At 45.5% G+C, this 17,083-nt stretch overlaps 3 protein-coding genes across 7 annotated transcripts; 1 reads left to right on the forward strand and 2 right to left on the reverse strand.

The window, feature by feature from the left end:
- Positions 1-143: 143 nt before the first annotated feature.
- Positions 144-5,543, reverse strand: ube2c (ubiquitin-conjugating enzyme E2C). Its single transcript, XM_061688431.1, has 7 exons — positions 4,340-5,543; positions 3,391-3,515; positions 2,510-2,537; positions 1,556-1,642; positions 1,282-1,486; positions 1,153-1,212; positions 144-274 (listed from the first exon to the last, which is right to left on the reverse strand). Exons 2-7 carry the CDS (start codon positions 3,498-3,500, stop codon positions 237-239), a joined length of 528 nt encoding a protein of 175 aa, XP_061544415.1. The 5' UTR covers positions 3,501-3,515; positions 4,340-5,543; the 3' UTR covers positions 144-236.
- Positions 5,263-11,196, forward strand: polr2j (RNA polymerase II subunit J). 4 transcript variants are annotated; one of them, XR_009769349.1, is made up of 5 exons: positions 5,263-5,480; positions 7,240-7,348; positions 7,602-7,772; positions 8,868-9,077; positions 10,675-11,168. XR_009769349.1 is itself a non-coding variant. In XM_061688433.1 (3 exons), exons 1-3 carry the CDS (start codon positions 5,338-5,340, stop codon positions 7,701-7,703), a joined length of 354 nt encoding a protein of 117 aa, XP_061544417.1. In that variant the 5' UTR covers positions 5,263-5,337; the 3' UTR covers positions 7,704-9,161. The 4 variants fall into 4 exon arrangements, 1 of the variants encoding a protein (XP_061544417.1); XR_009769348.1 differs by having other exon boundaries at positions 7,602-9,077; positions 10,675-11,183; XR_009769350.1 differs by lacking the exon at positions 5,263-5,480 and adding an exon at positions 5,491-6,626 and having other exon boundaries at positions 7,602-9,077; positions 10,675-11,196.
- Positions 8,792-17,083, reverse strand: LOC133408981 (deoxynucleotidyltransferase terminal-interacting protein 1). Of its 2 annotated transcripts, none has more exons than XM_061688430.1 (13): positions 15,132-17,083; positions 14,971-15,000; positions 12,322-12,418; positions 12,150-12,248; positions 11,966-12,025; positions 10,759-10,815; positions 10,123-10,181; positions 10,012-10,054; positions 9,875-9,933; positions 9,312-9,372; positions 9,159-9,230; positions 9,028-9,083; positions 8,792-8,972 (listed from the first exon to the last, which is right to left on the reverse strand). In XM_061688430.1, the coding sequence occupies exons 3-13, from the start codon at positions 12,394-12,396 to the stop codon at positions 8,864-8,866; spliced, it is 750 nt and encodes a 249-aa protein (XP_061544414.1). In that variant the 5' UTR covers positions 12,397-12,418; positions 14,971-15,000; positions 15,132-17,083; the 3' UTR covers positions 8,792-8,863. The 2 variants fall into 2 exon arrangements, with proteins under 2 accessions (XP_061544414.1, XP_061544413.1); XM_061688429.1 differs by having other exon boundaries at positions 14,971-15,041.

Genomic DNA, 17,083 nt, shown 5'->3' on the forward strand with positions numbered 1-17,083 from the left:
ATTCATTGCAGGTTTTTTTTTTTGGAACATTACAACATGAGAGAGCGAGCGAGAGAAAGAAAAGTGATTTTGTTTTTCCTGCGCCAAACGAGATAGAAAAAGGGGACAAGAATCGGAAAATACACAAGCCCCGTGTGTTGAATTAAGAACTTTAATTATTCAACAAAAGGCAAACCAACATAAAAATACTGTACAAAAACGCATACAAGTTGAATTAAAAAAAAAAAAAAGCAATTTCACTTCTGGAATGTTGACTGCAGATGAGCTCTGTAGGCTGGAAAAGGGAAAAAAAAAAAAAGCAGTTAGAACAATTCCCATCAGCACTTCTGTTTCTTGTTTATTATTACATTTCAAATTTAGTCATGATTTCAAATTTGGCTTCTCAAGATCAACATGCCGCGAGGCTATTGTTGCAGTTAAGCGCACAACAAAAAGAAATACAGCAGACCCCCGCTATTGGCAGCGGGCGGCCCGACCGCAAAAATAGGAAAATAATTGCATTTAACCCCCCAAAATTTGGAATAAGCGGGACTATACCGACAATGACCCCCGAAAAAGAAATTGAAATATGGGGGGAAAATAAAGGGCAAATAAGTGACTGTGCAAGTGCCGAACGACGAGAGCGGGGGTCCACTCTACACGCATTGTATATTTAAATAGAAACGGCGCCATCATAATGCTAGCACTGAATGGAAAACGCTACTGCCCGGCTAGCAAAAAAAATTGCCTTTTAAAGACATTCGCAACACACACACACACGGGTAATATAACAATACTCATAATCTGTGAAAAATGATGATATGAAAGTTTGATTCCGACCTTTTCTTCTACTCTTAATGCAAGTGTGTATCTCCATGCATGCCCGAGACTGCCCCTGAGAGGCCAAGGCGTGCACAGCAGCTATTTAAAATATATCATTTTACTGTTCTGGTTGCTCTTTCTAAAGTTGACTTTTGGTAGCTGAATGACTAAAGTTTTGAAAGCCATGAATAATAGTGTTTATTAATGACGATTTGAATGTCAATCCAAAAAGGGCCAATTCTATTTTCCACGACGGCCCTGCTGCAGTCCCGACCGGACGACAGCATTTCGGGATTTCTGGGGGAAAAAATTCTCCGAATCAACTCGAACGAACGGCGTCGGCGCGCTCACCTTCTCGGTTGGCCCAAAGCGCCGCGGCCGTCGCGTTGAGCGGACTCTCGTTGTTGGGTTCTGGAAGGAAAAGCCGAGCGGAAGCGGGCGAGGTCAGAGCGCGTCGGGTCGGGGCCGGGGGGCGTTTACCTGCCAGCAAGCTCTGGATGGACAGCAGGACGGAGCGCACGTCCAACAGCGCCGACCACTTGTCCTTGAGGATGTCCAAGCAGATGAAGCCGTTGTCGTCCACGTTGGGATGAAAACACGGCGACAGGAAGCGCACGCGCGGCGCCCGGTACGGGTAGCCCGCCGGGAACTCCAGCGACAGCTTGTAGCACAGACCCTCGTACACCTGAAGGCCGCCGACGTCAGCGCCGGCCGAGTCGCACGCGCGGTCCGCCGACGCGCGGCGAGCACCTACCGTGTCCCGAGCGCCGTCGATGGTCCCGATCCACTTGAAGAGGTTGTCGGACTCGGGAAAGGCCGAGATCCCCTCGTCGCCCGCCATCTGCACCTCGCCAAAAGAAGAGAGAAAAAAAAATAAATAAATCACTTCAAGTCGATAATTTGCTCCATTAACTCAAATGAAATGACGTTCAGCCCGGTGTTTACATTTTGTAGAAACATTAACAAAAGACAAAAAGAATACAAATCCAAACAGATAATCATCGTAATCTGCAAAAACATTTGTCATTTTTTGGGGGCCAATTATTCTCCATTTTATAAAGTCACAGAAATACAGTATTTTACTCTGCCAAATACCGGAATTGGCCTCAAAATAAAAATATTGGTCGAGCCCTAAGAGAAATAAACATTTAAAAACGAGCTGGAATTATTTTCTTAAAATTACGTGCTTTGTATCGATTTAAAAGATTAATTAAAATCTATGACTTTCTTTCACTAAATGGAGTCTGTCAATAAAAGATAAACAAAAGAAACATTTTATTTTAATTAAAATAATTTTAACGAGAAATTAAAGAGGGGGAAGTGTTTTTTGTTTTCAAATCAATTTTATTTGCTGCATTAACTTATCCAAAAATTTGTTCATTGAAGAGTGTTCCTGTTTTTCATTCATCCATCATGAAATAATTTGTGAATCGACTTACTTTAAACAATAAAACAGTCAACTTATAAGTTTTACAAATACATTTTTTAAAATGGGTCAATTATAAAACATAGCATCAGGTATTTGACTAGAAGAATTATTACATTATTTTTAAAAAGGAACTGGCTCCACTTTATTTTTAAAAGATGAGACAATTTCTGCATAAATACTGTGAGAAGAATTTGAATGACGCAGCGCTACGCTTCCCCCGTGTGGTGTGGAGGTCGAAGTGCAAGGACTTTCTCAACGAGAAACAGGAAGTGCACTCACCATCAGCGTCATCAGCTCCTGCTGAAGCCTGCGAAACAACAATAACGACATTTTGCTGATGAGTGCTCTTCCTCACGTTCACGCTTTCATCATCATCATCATCATCATCATGCAAAGCAAACATTCCAACAGCCTCTTCCCTCTTCCCGTTAGTTTCTTAAACATTTAACTTACCCGATCATTGCGACATGCTGCCAATTTTCTGCCATTATTCGTGCACTCAGTTTTATCACGCTGCACTATTTGCAGATCTGTTGTTGACTAATACTGGCCACTCTTGTTTGAGAATTCTCTGCACCATTTGCACCATCGTCACTGTACCAGATTAGGCATCATTTGCACAACTGTCCTTATATCAACATTACCGGTAAGCTTTCATTGCTCAATGACTCTCCACACGTGTTTTTTGATGTCCTAAATGTAAATTGTACTAGAACGGACAGCTCCAACTACAGGAGACAAATTCCAAATTTTTGACAGACTTAGCAAATAAAGAGGATTCTGATCAGCTGGAAGACGAGCCAATAACACCACAAGAATCAGAATCCTCTTTATTTGCCAAGTATGTCCAAAAACACAAGGAATTTGTCCCCGATAGTTGGAGCCGCTCTAGTACGACAACAGACGGTCAATTGACGGAGAACACTTTGGAGACAGAAAGACATTGACAAAAAAAAAAACAGTCACTGAGCAGTAAAGGGTTGCTAGTTATCTGGTAATGCCGGAACATTTTTTTTTGACAATTGTGCAAAAAGATGCAGAGTCCTCTAGCACTTGGAATGACTAATATTGCAATAGTCCGGCGCAATGACCATTGCGCAAAGGGCGCAGAGACTTCAAGGAGTGGATGCGGTTTCAAGTGACGAAGAACAAGTTTTCACCGTTTGGTGACGGATCCTTTGGCGGAGCTGGCGCCCGCCTCGCTGCCCTTCATGGCGGCGGCGTTGGATCCGGCCGAGGCGGCGGCGGGGTCCAAGTTCTGAGAGGCCATCGGCGTCGCTTGGAGCTGAAGAAAAAGCACCGCAAAATCGAGCGCGAGGCTCGCTCGCACGACAAGACGATTTCTTCAAACGTGAAACTTTAAATCCTCATTTCAAAACCCAAGCACAACACAAACCAAAATCCCAAATTGAAATCCTAAATTGAAACTTGGAAAGACTTCAAAGGCAAACTTGGGACCCAAAAAAAGTCGTTTGAAAGCCGAAACCAACTAACGATTACTTTGATAATCGATTCATCTTTAGATTATTTTTTTCAATTAATCAAAGCAGATTAAAAAACTAAATTCCATCCCTTTATGGAAAAACAGATCATTACTTCAAATTGTTGGTGCAGAAAATGCACAAACAAATTGATTATTACTTAAGCTGCAATTTCACAAGAAAAAAAAAAAAAAAAGTGACCGAAACAAGAGGACTTAAATACTACTAAAAAAAAACGGCACGAAACAAGTGATGACTCAGGAAGGTCACATAAATATTCACACAATATCAGTGGAAAGAGTTTTTGGTCAATATTATCAAATTATTGTGCCCGAATTCCATTCTCTTGGTCCAAACTTTGATGTTGAAAAGTTCCACTTTGAAAGTTTAACCATCATTACAGTTATGCAACATCGGAAGTCTGCAATGATTTAACTTCAAAAAAGATCCTGTTTCAATGCGTGAATTACAAAACGTCCAAATGTCGACAACATCGAACTTCAACATTCCCGCTGTTAGCTCAACAAGCTAACAGCGTCAAGCTAGCGCGTCTGTGGTCGCACGACGGATCGCGACGCAAATGTAAGATCGTCGTGGGCACATTTGAGCGGCGCCTCGTTGTACTCACCTTGGCGTGTGCGCCGAAGTTGAGCCAAAACGCAAAAAGTTCGCTGGTTTCGAATGAGCCGAGCGGCGCTCCGAGTTTAAACGGACGCCGGACGGCAACCGGCGCGCTGAGCCAATCGGCGGCCGACGTTCGAATACAAAACTCTTCGTGGTAGCCAATGGAGGAGCCTTCGTGAAAAGGTGGCCGTTAGGATTGGACACGAGACACACCCGGAAGTAGATTCACCCCAATGCATGCCACCTCTGGTTTGTTTTTTCATAACTTTATTTTAACAATAGACTGTACGATTTACTACGTACATTAGTACGGAAACACGTTTACGCGTGAGTGTGTTGGGCTAAAACAAAATAATAGAAAATTGTCTGATAAAAAAATAATACGTATTTGGCTATAGCTCCAATCAATTCAATACATCTAGGATAACATAAATCAATAAACACCAAAATTGCTTGACTGAGTTGGGCCAACCGTTCCACTCCAATCTATTCATTTATTTTATTGTACTTATTTGATTATTATTGAACAAGATGCATCCCAAAATGGTGGCTTTTGTTGAAGTCAAATGCAAAAAGGATCAGGTACATTCACACATAAACAAAATAATAGCAAAATAAAATGATCTAAGGCTTTCCACATATAGTAGTTTTATTCCTCAATTATATAAGTAAAATGAATGTTCTATTTGTTATCATTTGAGGGTGTCCAACTTCAAAAACGGTTATGCCACTCAATCATTGATTGGTTTGTGTAAAACAAATGTTCGAGGACGAGAAACGTTTGAGCAAATAGTCATTATTTGTACTAAAAGACTTTCGGGCTATTGCAAAGAATCCATTCGCCCGTTTTCACGTTTGATGAAAGCCCACTCGCAGTACCGCTCCAATCCGTGGAGCGGCGCTCCGCAGCTGCACGGAGACAAGAAATGCTCGTTGGCGGCTTCCGGTCGGTGCTCATTTCGATTTCGACCCTTTTCGGCTTTTGCTTGTACATTGAGCGAGATGAACGCGCCTCCCGCTTTCGAGTCCTTCTTGCTCTTCGAGGGCGAGAAGAAGATCACCATCACCAAGGACACCAAAGTGCCCAACTCGTGCCTGTTCACGCTCAACAAGGAGGACCACACGCTCGGCAACATCATCCGCGCGTAAGCATACATGCTAACCGCGGCTAGCAGCCTAAGCGACCGTCAACGAATTTGACTGATGCTTGAGCAAAATCTCACGGCACGCCGCCGATCAAAATGTTGCAATGATGATGGTCTCGTCTCGATTGACTACCGAATGTAGAAGACTTTTCTATTTTCTGTTCTATAAATGGCAACGGAAGTATATACACGGGTTCATAATGGAGACCTTCTGCCCTCTAGTGGAAGAGCATTGAATTGAGAGGTTTCACAATTGATTAATTGTTTCGTTTTATAATCGATGAGATGTGGATCTAATCGATTATAAAACGAAACAATTTCGATCATCGTTTAAAGACGTCGTTTAATGTATAATTGTGCAAATGCTCGGGATTTAAGCCTTTCAACAGCAAATATTTTCCGATTTCTGAAGTCCTCCATAGACGCAGACTTTTTTTTTTTTAATAAATAAATAAGACATTTGCAAACATCTGCGTTTACTTTGGGAAAACAACAATTAACATTTTTGCCAATTTTCGAATGGATGTTACGGACCAAACAAGTAACTGAATCAATTTATGTTTGTGCATTTGAAATGTCCTGTCTATGAGTAAAGAGATGATAAATTTAAATCCTATTCAAGTAATTGAAAAAAAATAATCGACATAGTCAAATCATTGTAAGTTGCGGTTTTAATTGAATTGTTTTGCCTGTCACTATGTATCGCTGGCATAGACAGATGAACAAAGATAATTTATAGTCGCTAGGTTTGGTAAGAATTGAAGTGAAATTGGATCATTTGTTACGGCACACTCATGTCACAAACACACACGCAAAGCTGTAACGGCTTCTTTATACTCGCGCTGACGTCACTGCGGCAGTTTGCCTTTATACTCCAGCGCAAGCCACGCGCGCTGTTTTGAAAGTGTGCTGCAGTTCTCCTCCAAGTCGGGGGTGTCGCTACAGGTGGTATTGGCTCGGACGCCACAGGGTGGAGTTTCCTCCGCATGTTTTTGTGCCATTTCCGGTAGCCGTTTTTACTTTCCTTTCAGTAACAAGGAACAAAGCAACAACAATGGCAATCGCGACAGAACAAATGGACCCGGATGACCAGATGATACGTGTAATTATGCTGCAAAATCGATCGAGAAGGCGGCGACGTAGATGGTATGTAGAACCAATGGGCACGTGACTAAAACGGACCAATCACGAGAGATGTTCTCCGCGGCGTTCGACACGCAGCAATTATTTTTGTCGGGTGCGCGGCAAGCCACGATGATGTGCTGCGCGCGGCAATTCGTCGGTCACGCGACCGCGGGAGTGTAAAGAGTGCAAATAAAAACAAAGCCCGTCCATTATCCACACTGCCCCCTGCAGGGCAGCTGTGGCTGCACAAGTAGCTTACCACCACGAGGGTGTGACTGTGGACTCAATTGATGTTTGCAATTCTAAAGCATCTTTGAGTGCCAAGAAAGGGGATGGATTTTTATCAAATTGGCTTGTAGCATTTAGCGCCACAAAGCCCTTTCTGGTCATCAAAAATGCTGTCAAGATTTTGTCACTTAAAACGTAACTATAAGAGGGCTGTTTCGTATGAGTTACAAAATGTTCATGATAAACACGCTGAATGAGATCATCTTTGACATTTATCGTATTATATCGTGATTATACGGGGCCGCCGCAACTCAAAAAGGCGAAATGTCAGACCCCGACTTAACATTTTGCCTCAAATAAAAGTCAAGACGATGACGTCGCTCGCTTGTCCCGTTTTGCGGCACAGGCAACTCCTGAAGGATCCTCAGGTTCTCTTCGCCGGGTACAAAGTTCCTCATCCTCTGGAGCACAAGATCGTCATCAGGGTGCAGACCACGCCCGACTACAGTCCTCAGGTGACGCACGTGTTACACACAAGACGACGACGTTACGTACATTGCGTGTAGCACAGATGACTTTGGAAAGCTACTCGCGTTCAATTACAAGTTACCCTGTTGAAACTGTTCAATGACTTTCTCCAAGTAAGAGAACTGATTACATTTTGAATGAATGCGTCAATAGGACCTTTGGCTCTTCCCTCGAAAAAAAGGGGATTCAAACCACCGATGATTCTTTTCGAATTGAGCACGTATGTTGTGTCTTTGTCAGGAAGCGTTCACGAACGCCATCACCGACCTGATCAGCGAGCTCTCGCTGCTGGAGGAACGCTTCCGCGTGGCCATCAAAGACAAACAGGAAGGCATCGAGTGATCGTGATGTCACTTCCCCCTCGCCTTGTAAATAAAGCTGTCCGACTTTTGTGACAAAGTCAAATCAAAGGTTTTCCAAATTATGAAATTGTTGAATTTTGAGAAAAGGGGCTAAAGTGCTTCTTCGCGTCTGCACCTTGTTGCATCCGTGCGGTATCGAGGCTTTTGATTGGGGTTCTCCCGTCCGACGTGATCCAAAACTTCACGAGTGGTTCTCGGGGTGTGGGATCCATCGCAACCGGACTACAACGGCGCTTCAAAAAAGTACCGCCTCCAAAAATAGATTGCAAAGTACCACCATAGACTTCAATGCTTCAGTCTAGCGTGATCCAATCCAGTCCAGTTATTTATCGAGCGCTTTAACAACAACGCGGTTGCCCGAAGCGCTTTACTGCGTAAACTAAACAAAAAGACACAAACACAGTACTCATGACTCAAAGTAATTCAGCCTCGTGTCAGAAATGTTTGCTTTTTGACAAGACCGGCCCGACGTGCTTCCGCAAATCAAAGTATGGGTTCAAGCAAACAGGTGCTCGCCGATCGGAGGCAGAGTAGGGCGGGGCTTAGTATTACAGAGACAACAAATCCTGCCACAATCTAAATGGATTACAGCATTCATTGAGAAAGGTGGAAAAAGAACTGGCGCCGTTGGGAAGCTCGGGCCAGAAAGTCAAGGAGCCCGGTTGGCGTGCGCTGAAAGGGGGGAGGAAGCGCTTCGGTTTGCGCTCTCGCTCTTCAGAGGTTACCGGGACGACCGTCTGCCACGGCGGCTTCCGTGACCCCCGCGTGTACGTCGCCATAAAACGCCAAGTTTTCATTTCAAATTGCGCAGCCTCTGCTCGATCTTTGTCTCCAATCTTTTTGAAGCTAAAACGCCGTCAATGAAATGTATCACAACACCACGCTCGCCAAAAGTTAGACCGCGTTGGTCCGAAACGCTCAAAAATAAGTTGCCAATTTGCATGCGACCGAGCCGCTCGGAGGGCTTTCAAAACAGCCGCCCGCCCCGCGTGGCGCTCATCCTCGCGGGATTCCAAACAGAAAGCATTTGAAAATCCGAGCGGCGCACCACACAGAGACAGGCGCTCATCCGCAGCACACCGTTTTATTTCTGTCATATTTTTCCTTCCCGAAACACGGAAATGCGAATCGGTCGCGGCTTCAGAGTTCCATGCCCCTCTGAGCCGCCATCAGCCTCTGCATCTTCTCCACCATCCACGCGGGCACCGAGAACGGCTTCATCTCGTCCAGCTTCATGTCCGGGCAGTCCCTGCGTGCACGCGCAGCGTGAGGCGTGGCCACGCCGCCGTGGCGGCGGCACTCACCTGTACTCGTCACCGCGCGCCAGATCCTGGACGTCCTCCTCGATCAGCAGGTAAGCCTGAGCGACCGATCACACGCGCAACCGTCAATGTTAGCGGCGGCGACTGTCGCCGCGGTAACCACTCGGCCTCACCATCTTGCCGCCCGTCGCCCTCATGTGGTGACGCTCGGCCAGCCACTGCTTGTCCTTGGTGTCCGCCGCGTACTGACGAGTGCGCGGCAGACGTCAGCGTGAAAACCGGCCCGTCAAGACTGCGATGCGGCACGCGTGTGCGCGCTTGTTTACCTTGAAGAGGTCGGCGTGTTTGATGTAGATCCGTCCTCTGGTCCCGCCCATGCCTAACGCCCTGTCACGCAAAATTGACACTTTTTTAACTAACACAAATTTGGACTTTATTCTTCCATTAAAAACTCTTTTAAAAGTACTACAACTTTATTTGCATAAAATGACCACTTTTTCTTGGCAAAACCTAAAAAAAAAAAAAAAAAGATGTCATAAGATTAGGAATTTGTTCAATTCTATTTTTTCCCTCGTAAAATTATGGCTTTTAAAACTATACTATTTAATGATCAAATATTCTCATATTTTCGCGTTATCTTAAAAAATACAACTATTCTCAATGTTTTTTCTCATCAAACTAGCACTTTTTCCCTGAGAAATGTATTTTGGGTGGACAAAATGGTTACTTTTTCAACAAAATTAAACTCATACTACTTGATGAAAGTTAAGGGCAGGGAAATCTGTTTCAAAGCTTGTTGGGGATCAAGAGAAAAACACAACACAAACCCCCCCCCCCCTCCCCCCCAAAAAACGAACAAAATGTAATGAGTTTCTTTTCTGTGACTCACTTGTTGGCTCTGGAGCCCAAAACAAACGTGCTGCTTTCACTCAGTCTGGAAGGCTCCCACTAAACGCCGCAAAACCCAAAAATAAATACATCCAAAAATCAGAAGCAAATCCATGTTAGCATGCTAGTGGCGCAAACCTTGGGTCCGTCTCGCTTGACGGCGTCGCACTTCGCCTTCACGCTGACAACGCACACACACGTCAGACCGTCCTTATTGTCACCTTCATCCTCGTGCGTCGTGATACTCACTGAGTGGCGAAGTTGCAAGATCGCTCAGACGCCATTGCGCCGCTCACGCGGTTTTTCCTCTGAGGATGACAATGACACATTACACTGGGGGGAAAAAACACTCAAAACACAAACAATATTAAAAACAAGACATTTTGTCCCTAAAATAAGTCAACAAACTACAGAGACAGTCTTCATAAAAATCTGCTTCCATCTACAAGGATGATGAAAATGACATTTCAGGAGGATAATGATCCAAAACATACTGCAAAGGAAGCTCTCAAGCAAGAAAAAAAAATAAAGCTGCTAGAATGGCCCAGCCAATCACCTGGCTTGAATCCAATCGAAAATCTATGGAAAGAACTGAATGTGTGTGTGTGTGTGTGTGTGTGTGTATGTATATATATATATATATATATACACACACACACACACACTCATAATTTTTGCGACCTTGGAGTCGGGTCACATGGATCAGTGTTGAGAATTGTTGAGAACCATCTGCGAGGCCGTGAATGTGACTGAACATGATTGGATGAGTGAGTCTGTGTGTTTTGTTTTTTTTGCATTCAGGTCAGGATCAGGAAAGGACCAGGATGAACGTGGTAATCAGGATCTGGGTTTCTGGCAAGAAAGTGTGACAGGACACCAAAGTACCTTTTTGGGGACTGGACTTCCTCTCTGGCTGCAGCCGTCTTCGGAACCTCGGGAACGCTGACAATAGAACCGACAAGCGGAATTGGACTTGAAGACCACGTGCATCATCAAGCATGGCTATCGTTAAGATTTTAACGATACTACAACGCTTAACGATACTGCTTATCCAGCTCGTACTTATTTGTACTTTTAAATTATTTACTCTTTTTAAACATCAGGATTAACATCGCTTCACTTTTTTTAATAAATGAACTCGTCTTGCAAATCTGTCAAATATAATAGTAACTTGGTAGGCTGCGTGTCGGTGGAAGGTGTTTTTCGTGGGTCTCGCTTGCAGACCTGAAAGAGCAACTGGCAGGTCTGGTGAAAAAGTTTCCTTTCTCCATATAAACGTGCGGCTCTTTTGCCAACTGTTTCTCAGGTCGCTTGCGTTCCCCCCTTTCTATTTTAATGGCGTTGCCTTGGAAAATGCAACCGCACATTGAGCGTTTCACTTTCTCCGCTGTGACTGTCAACCGCTCTGAGTGGCGTTAGCGCTATGCATGCTAGCGTATGTTTTACAATGCCTGCGCTCAAGTGATACGTTGCGCCTTATGCTCGCAAAAATACGGTGCTTGTTTCTATCATCCGATGAAAATACGAGACAAGCGGCTGGGAACAGAAGACAGCATGTCATCCTGCCGTCCCTCTCCAGGCGTGACCCATCAAATCAAGAAAAACAAACTTTCACGGTTGGCTTCCCCGTAAACGGATGAGTCCAATCTGGAGATTGTGACGCAACGAGAACGGCTCTTGCGTCAATGCTCGGCTGCTACGTTAGTGTAGCAACAGAACCTATACCAAACCCACACTGTCAACACAATATGAACAAATATATGGTTGGAGTGGACCTTTTTATATTATACTTCAAACCCCCTCGTAATGCGATCGCACAGCGTGACACGGGCGCAAGAAGGAGAGATGATTGTGGAAATAATTTTTGGACGAATAGCTTCATCTTATTGCGAGTTACAAACATCGGAGAGGTAAACGATGAAAAATAACAAATGGAATACATTTTCATTTCTGCGAGACCGTTAACAGAACCGATAAGGGTGGATCTTATCGATACCGCGGTCTGTCATAATTCAGCCCCGGGTCCGCTTTGACAGCCCGGGGCTCGGAACCCGTCCCGGCGCGTCGGAGTTCGTCCGTGTGCCCTTCCTACCTTGACGTTGGCCTCAGAGCTCGACTTCTTCACGTCACTTTCGGGAAACAACACCTTGGCCTGTGATGGTAACCATGGCAACCCCCCCCCCCCCCAACACACACACACAGGAAACAAGTCACTGATGTCATTGTATCACAACCGCACACACAAAAACTCATACACGCACAGCGCAATGTCTTACATGTTCCAGAACATTCCTGCACGCTTCTGTGATGAGGTGATCCGTGTGCACGTCCTCTCCGACGTTCTCCTTCACGTTCTGCGCCGCCTTCTCGAAAAACTACTCAAGCGACAACACAACCCCGTCTCACGCGCACGATCACGCACAGATGCCGGCGCGCACGCACACACACCTTGTGGTATTTCCTGAAGACGGCCATGATGTCATTGTTGAAGCTGGGCTGGAGAACCGCCCTCAGGAGGTCCATCGACACCTGGGGGTCTGTGTAACTACACGCGCGCCCGTACAAGTTAAAAGAAATCAACAGAAATGTTCGCAAGTCAGTAGACATCGACGGATGTCAAGAGAAGTGAGCCCAAGTCAAGTCGAGCCAGTCATTCAAAGTTGCCCGTAGAAATTGGGAGGAAACCTTTCCGAGTTTGACTTACCACTTTGGAATCTTTCGATCGTACTGGATGTACATGGGTCATTTTCAAATACTTTGATCAATGACAAGACACTTGCTATCCATCCATCCGTCTTCTTCACCGCTCCTCCCCACTCGGGTCGCGAGCTGCCGGAGCCTATCCCAGCTGTCATCGGACAGGAGACGGGGTACGCCCTGAACCGGTCGCTCAGCAAAAATGCGTATGCCGCCTTGGTTCTATAGGCCAAGTGACACCCATGGCGAAAGAGCCGACTCACTTCACAATAAGCAGCGGTTTGGCAAATCGTAGGAATGTCCCAATCCGACTTTTTCTCGATGCGGAGGAGCAGCGGCTCGACTCTTGAGATCCTCCCGGATGACCGAGCGACTCACCCGTTCTCTCATTTCGGCCGCTTGTACTTGTATCCGCCATCTTGTCGTCTTGTTCGGTCACGACCCCAACTTTCACATTTTGAATGTTATTTTATATCCTGATCTAAATTTCAAATATTTCCGATACCTTTAAAAGCTAGGCTTTTATCCAAGTGAGCCAACTGCGAACTGATTCTCATTTGCAATGCCAACCTGGCTTATTTATTATATACAGTGTTATGGCAAAATGACAAAATATAGTCTATATATTATTTTATTATATTACCCCATAGTTTTGTGTGTGATGATTTGATGACTTCAATAGTCTTATGTTCTTGTGGCTAAATTGTTTCTGCGTCCTTTCTGTCATGCTCTCTCGGTGACTGTACCAACCAACCTCCCTTTTCTCTCAAGGACAAGATGAGAGAACTTTTGTTCCCCAAAACATGCATGAATTGAAGACTCTAAATTGCCCGTAGGTGTGAATGTGAGTGCGAATGGTTGTTTGTTTGTATGTATGTATGTTATGTGCCCCGCGATTGGCTGGCAACCGGTTCAGGGCGTACCCCGCCTCCTGTCCGATGACAGCTGGGATAGGCTCCGGCCCGCCCGCGACCCACGTGAGGAGAAGCGGTGAAGAAAATGGATGGATGGAATTAGGCATCGCTTTCCCATGTGTCTCAGAGACGGGCATAGACGCGGGCACCTGTCACCGGTCTTGACTCTCTCTCTCTCTCTCTCTCTCTTTGCAAAGATTTCTTCTTTTTTGGGACTAAAAACCCACAAAAGACCAGATTGTTGCCTGATTGAATTTCCAAAACAACAGGTGCATTTCAATAAATTAGAATATATTGATTCTACGTTAGTGACACAACATACCTAACTGGATTGTGCAACGGAAGCTTGCAGGCCACCATATGGGACTTCTCCAATGGAAAATGCAATAGGGGACATGAGCCTGGAGCCTTACACAGTTCCACGACACATTCGGGAACAATAAATCACATCTGCAGGCTTCTACGTGTATTTATATATTTATCTATATAAAAACACAAGGTTTTGTCATGTCTTGGCATTCAGGTGATAACATTTTTCTTCATGCAAGTTCTCCAGCTTTAGAGAACTTTCCACTCACATGCCTTTTATGGACATTTGCTTTTCACCATGCGCTATGATGTAATGTAATATGTAACTTGTTAGGAGATCACATTGTACCGTGCGTATATGCACTTGCTTCCATTTTGCTTTGTTTTACTCTGCTTTCTGCAGCCAGGTCGGCATTGCAAATACCTTACCGGGATAAGGTTCGATCGATAAATAATACACGATTTCACGGACAGCTCTTAAAGTAAGTCAGCGGGAAACGTAAAGATCGGTATTTGGAAGACGTCAGACGCACACGCCCGCTCGGGCTCGGACCGCCGCTCCTTAGCGGATCCGAGTCAGCCGCCGGCGCTCGATCGGTGATTCGGAGTTTTGCTTTTCGATGAATTTGAATGCTCTTCTTTCGAGCCTCGCGTCACACCGCATTCAGTAATGGCGGCTCCGTGAAGGAAAAAGTAAACGCCGACAGAGGTGTGTCAAGCAATCAGCGGTCATCTGCGTAGCCCGCCCCCTCAAAGAGTTCCTGGTAGATCTCGGAAGACCCTACCCGCCAGGAGGAAGGAAATCATCGTTTTTTTGGGTGGGGGCGCAGGGAAGTCAAGCTACCGGGGCAGCTAAGGAAGTTCCTGCAAAGGTCCCTAGCTTTTGGCTTAAAGGTCTCGCGCGGAGCCGATCGGCGACGTCGGCGAATGACGACAGGAAAGCCGATCGGCATAAAATGCCAACCATCGGGCGATACCGATCACACCGATCAGATCGGCGTAAAGTCTATTAAAAAACAAAACAATGTTTGTGGGCGTGAGGCTGGAACGGATGAATGGCCTTTCCGATCATTTCAGTGGGGAAAGATGATTTAAGATACGACGTGGTCAGTCGATCCACATATTCGTCTTAGTGGTGCTGGTGGAGGTGAGGCGAGGAAGTAGAACGTGTTGCTACCTGACGGTCACGTGTGAGCGTCGTCCTCTCCTGTGAACATGTCTGTGTTTGATCATCAAGTTGAACGGATTCTAATCCAAACACAAACAAACAACATCAGTTTTGTTCACCAATAAACGTCAAAAATGGCTACGTGTTTCTGTGCGACGTGTCGGTCGTACCGGTTTCCGCTGGGTTCCGTCCGGCTGCGGCCAGTTCGCAGTTCGTTTGTCTTCCATCGCCGTCAAATCGATTCAGCTAACAAGCTAACGAGCTAAAAAGGGCTAAAAGCTAACAGCAACTCAAATCTTATTGTCCAATATGAAGACTCACGCCGAGTGGAAACGAGTCAGTCCTGGTGAGGTTGGCTCGTCGAAACAAAAACGTCTCCTTTGGATTTGGACTTCTTGTATGTATTTCTCCTTGGAGCGAGTAATTTTGGAGGCGTCGTTTCAAATTTAGTATGACGGGTGGCTGCAACCAAGAGTTTCCTGAGTGGAGTGAGTCACTTAGGACTTTTCGTTTCCCGGAAACGACGCAAAGATCCACTTCCGCTTTTGTCAAGTTAGCAATCATATACCGAACATGCAGGCACAGTGTGTCTGTTCGCCGCAACGACCGCTGCTTCCGGTAACTTCAGCGTAAAACCTTATGGTTTTAATATTCACGACATTCGCACTTTTTTTCCAGATCCATTTTACACAACATCCAGCAAATATTAGTTACACAAGGCTTAAAAATGGTCGTAATACTCACATAACCACACCCAATCCCTTTAAAGCCTGAAATAATGGACAGACCATTCAAATTAAGAAGAAGAAGAAGATTTTTTGTCATGAACATGCATGCATGCATGCACACGGAATTTCTTCTCTGCATTTGACCCATCACAGTGAACACACACACACACGTTAGTGGAACACACTGGAGCAGGGGGCAGCTGAAGCGCCCGGGGAGCAATTCGGGGTATCCGTGTCTTGCTCAAGGACACCGCAGCCGTGAGTCCGGGGGATGTCGGCGGATGGTCCGGTCGCAGAAAATTACCGCAGATTCGCGGGGCTCCCCCCGAATAACGGGATAGGGGAAAAAATAAAAAATACAATAGCAACGAGGTGAAGCCTCGATGCCGAACTACAAATATAAAACAACCCTAACCCTGATGAAGAAGCCTCAAAACCTCAAGTATCACTTCTGATACATTTGGTTCAAGTCAACATGCCAACACTGCAGCTTTGCTTACCTTTTGGCTTTGACGCGCTTGTCCTTCGGCCTTGGTCTGGCCTAGCTGCAGTGTCATTGGCCGAGAAACTCGGTGCGCGGTAATGTGGTTTCGTTCAGAAGAACGAAGCTAACCGAACGACGTACAACGCAGTGAACGTCCTCAGGAGCGATTTGAACCGCGAAATTCTGACGTCCTCGCGGGGAAAGCTGTCACTAGCAGCCGTTTCTTCAAGCTAACGGCTAACGTTGAGTCATAATGAAAACAAATGTAAATTAAGAATAAATATGAATTCTCTAGTGGATTCAAGCTTTTTATTTCATCCAAATAATAATAATACATGAAAGCTCTCTAGCGCTTCTCCAGACACTCAAAGCCGCTTTCCACTAATCCGATGACAATAACAGTAAGGCGAGTGAGCAGGAAGGCCGGCTGGCGGCTGGCGGCTGGCGGCGGAATGCGGACAAGTCAGGCCTAGCGGAAGGACGGTCGGTCGCTCGCTGAGCTCGCCGCACGCACGTTCGAGAGCTTGCTGAGAGACAGATGGGTCGGTGATCATTTAGCCCAAGTTGTTTTGAATATTCTCCCCGCCTTTCCGAGTTTACCATACGTGACAACGACGACGCGTAGTCCTTCGGTGACCGTGAACCTCAGGGATGCATCAGTTAACTGAAGGATTTGGTGAAAAAGAACTGAACGATTCGGTCAACGAATCTTTCTCATGAAGTGATTCGCATGATTCAGTACACGAGAAAGAACTGCCGTGCCCATCACGAGTGCTTCTTGTATTCATTCGTCAAATTGCGGCCCCGCCTGGGCAAAAATGAGAAGGGCTCCTCAACAAGACACTTCCTCAGAAATCGTCAGCTCATTGAAGACTGACACGGTTCTTCAATTTCGCAAGCGCTGCAGACA

The sequence above is a fragment of the Phycodurus eques genome, chromosome 10, assembly GCF_024500275.1.
Source record: "Phycodurus eques isolate BA_2022a chromosome 10, UOR_Pequ_1.1, whole genome shotgun sequence".
Taxonomy (NCBI): Eukaryota; Metazoa; Chordata; class Actinopteri; order Syngnathiformes; family Syngnathidae; genus Phycodurus; species Phycodurus eques.